This window comes from Neltuma alba, unplaced genomic scaffold, assembly GCF_004799145.2.
Source record: "Neltuma alba isolate B1F8T4 unplaced genomic scaffold, ASM479914v2 tig00012184_pilon, whole genome shotgun sequence".
In the NCBI taxonomy this organism is placed as follows: Eukaryota; Viridiplantae; Streptophyta; class Magnoliopsida; order Fabales; family Fabaceae; genus Neltuma; species Neltuma alba.
In genome coordinates this window covers 136209-139243 of record NW_021636726.1, presented here as the reverse complement: position 1 = coordinate 139243, position 3035 = coordinate 136209, and the positions used below count along the sequence as shown (strand labels likewise).

General features: G+C 31.8%; 1 protein-coding gene across 2 annotated transcripts; it reads left to right on the top strand.

The window, feature by feature from the left end:
• Positions 1–1084: 1084 nt before the first annotated feature.
• Positions 1085–1834, top strand: LOC114724306 (ethylene-responsive transcription factor ERF003-like). 2 transcript variants are annotated; one of them, XM_028910639.1, is made up of 2 exons: positions 1085–1208; positions 1296–1834. In XM_028910639.1, the coding sequence occupies exons 1-2, from the start codon at positions 1126–1128 to the stop codon at positions 1726–1728; spliced, it is 516 nt and encodes a 171-aa protein (XP_028766472.1). In that variant the 5' UTR covers positions 1085–1125; the 3' UTR covers positions 1729–1834. The 2 variants fall into 2 exon arrangements, with proteins under 2 accessions (XP_028766472.1, XP_028766471.1); XM_028910638.1 differs by having other exon boundaries at positions 1287–1834.
• The last annotated feature ends 1201 nt before the right edge of the window (positions 1835–3035 follow it).

Genomic DNA, 3035 nt, shown 5'->3' with positions numbered 1-3035 from the left:
TGTAATTTCGTCATACTGTAAAAGAAAAAAATAGTTTAGACAAAAAGGTAAAAATATCTATAAATAAAATAAAGACGTGGTTTTTCAAAATGTAAATAAAGACATGTAATATATTCCATGAAATATGAATGTAAAATAATCTAAAATAATTGTAAAAAATATAAATGAAAAAAAGTCATATGATGGAAAATAAAATAAGGCTTGATTGTCGCTAAAAAGCCGTTGCCATTGATTTTGGTCTGATTAATTTGATTCTGCCTAATAAACGTGACGCCATTCCATTTTCAATGGAATGGGCGGAGGATTTACTTTACTTTTACATGAAATGAGTAATAATTTACACAAATACTTTTTCCTGTTAACTAGCTATATGCATTTTTTTAGTCTTATTTATAAATCGTTTTCATCATGTTTTATAGAGAAAAAAAAAACTTTACTCACTAATTATGTCAAAATTAAAAATTTAACAGATTTTTTATTTTACCCGTATTTAATACATATGTTTTCAGTAAAATAACAATTTACACTAACAAATGAAAGATAGAATAGTATATTCATGTTAAAAATTTAATTATATAAAAACAACTTATAAATAAAAGCAAAAAAAAAAACTCTTCTCTCTTTCTCGTATAAATAAGATTAGAGAAATATTGATTTGATTACTTGAAAATGAATTACGTGTAATTCTAATACAAATGGTTGATGCAAGAGTTTAGTTAGACTTATGCAATATAAAGAGAGGATAACAATTTTTAACCTTAACTTTAATGCTCTCAGTTCGATAAAAATTAGTCTCAAGTCGAAAGTAATTTGAGGATACTCTAACTTATATCAAAAGAGAAAAAAAAAGAGAGGATTATATTTTGTAACATGGATTAGCATATATAATAAAAATGAGATTATGCGGCTAATCAATATGAATGAGGATGATCACATAAGGAAATTAAATGGTGAGTATTGAATATGCGCGTGGTGTGGACCCCATCTCTGGATTGGAGGATCTATAAATTTCCAATTCAGCTTCTCTTGCTCTCTCCAGCCACCTCCTCTCTCTCTCTCTCTCTCTCTCTCTCAAGTCAAGCACCTTTCTTCAGAGTTCCGAAACGTTTCGCCGGAAGTAAGGATATGGGGAGGCCGCAACAACGGTATCGCGGAGTGCGGCAGAGGCATTGGGGCTCCTGGGTCTCTGAGATTCGTCACCCCATCTTGTACTCTCTCTCTCTCTCTCTCTCTCTCTCGATTTTACTTTTCGATCTCAAGTCTTAATATGATACCAAATGATGCAGGAAGAGGAGAATATGGCTGGGAACATTCGAAACGGCAGAAGATGCAGCCAGAGCTTATGATGAAGCTGCCAGGCTCATGTGTGGGCCTCAGGCCATAACCAATCTCTCTCCTCCTCCTCCTTCTTCCTCCTCTAGCTTTCTCTCTCCATCTCTCACAGCCAAGCTTCTGCAAATGTGCCAGATGGCCTCTCTTTCCCTTCAAATCAACAAGCAGCAACGGCATACACAGACCTCTCTCACTCAATATCCTTCCTCCGCCACCAATGCCGTGTCGTCGCCGGAGAATTTTAAACGGGAGGATGAAGAGGAGGAGGAGGATGAGGAACGGCAGTTTCATCAGCTGCAAGTTCTCGAAGATGATCACATTGAGCAGATGATTGAAGAGCTACTTCATTGTGGCTCATTTGAGCTTTGTGATACTAATACTAATCCTACCATGTAATAATATTTACAAAAATAATTAACTCCTCTGTGTTTCTTATCAATATTAAAACCTGCATTATGGCCCAACAAACATCCTCACAAAATGCTGAACTCCATATACACAGTTCACATCAATTTAATTATAATTACATCTTTATAATTTTTGAAAATTTCCATACACCTAATATATATATATATATATATATATAGATGCTTCTACAGTACTATTTGTAGAATAAGGAAAGGGTATTTTCTTTTTTCCTTTAACACCTCATTAAGTTTATTTCATGAATTTACAATTTTATTCCTAGTTTATTGTTCTTGGACTTCTTAGTTCTTATTTATTTCTTCATATTAAATAGTAGTGAAGGTGGGAAATAAATTAATTTTAAAATAAAGTTAATAAAATTTAAGATTTTTTTTGGTTACATAAAAACATGTTAGAAATATCTTATAAATAATACCAAAAGGGGAGAGAGTATGTGTAAAGTGTAGGTTAGTCTTTTTTCCCCTTACAAATACAACTCATAGAATTTTAGTCATCATAGCATAGTTATAGTGGGCACATTGACGTGTTAAGGTTAAATATAATAATTTACTCTATGTTGAAAATCAGAGAGTAAAAATATTAGAAGTAAGACTTGCTAAAATAGGAAAGTTTTACTATTTTTAAAGTTTTCTTTCATAGTATTTACTCATCTTATTTTTCTCCCACTTTTCCTCCCATCCAAACACATATAAATATAAGATTAATTGAGCATCATAATAGCTATAATTTCCACCCTCTAATTTTGTTTCTCTGGGTAAATTGTGATCAGTTGCCTAAAAATCTACAAAAGTCCAGGATCAATAATAATGCGGGGACCCTCTGTCTCCATTAAAGATAGATATCTCCTTGCCTTTGATTTCTTTATATATAATATTTATTGTCTTTATGTGATAAAAGAAGCTTTGGATTATGTACATATAATGACAAGTAGTTAAACTAAAGACCAGTACAGGGAAAGAGATGAGATTAATCATATAGGTACATTTAATTTGTTACAAAGAATTCAAAAGTGGACATCAACAATGGACAAGCACATTTTTTAGAAGACTCTTAACTAAATTTTTGTTTACAATAATGCCACTCACGAACCTTTACCAAAAACTATAGATGTGTGTGTATGAATATGATACACAATTTTTAATATATCTTCCCAGGTCCAACCAAGTATGTTTTCTATCATGGATCCTCGTGCCAAGTAAAGATGAATCAATCAATTATCAATATTCTCAAATACTACCACTCTTTCTAAATATAAGACCTTAATTTATTTTATTTCT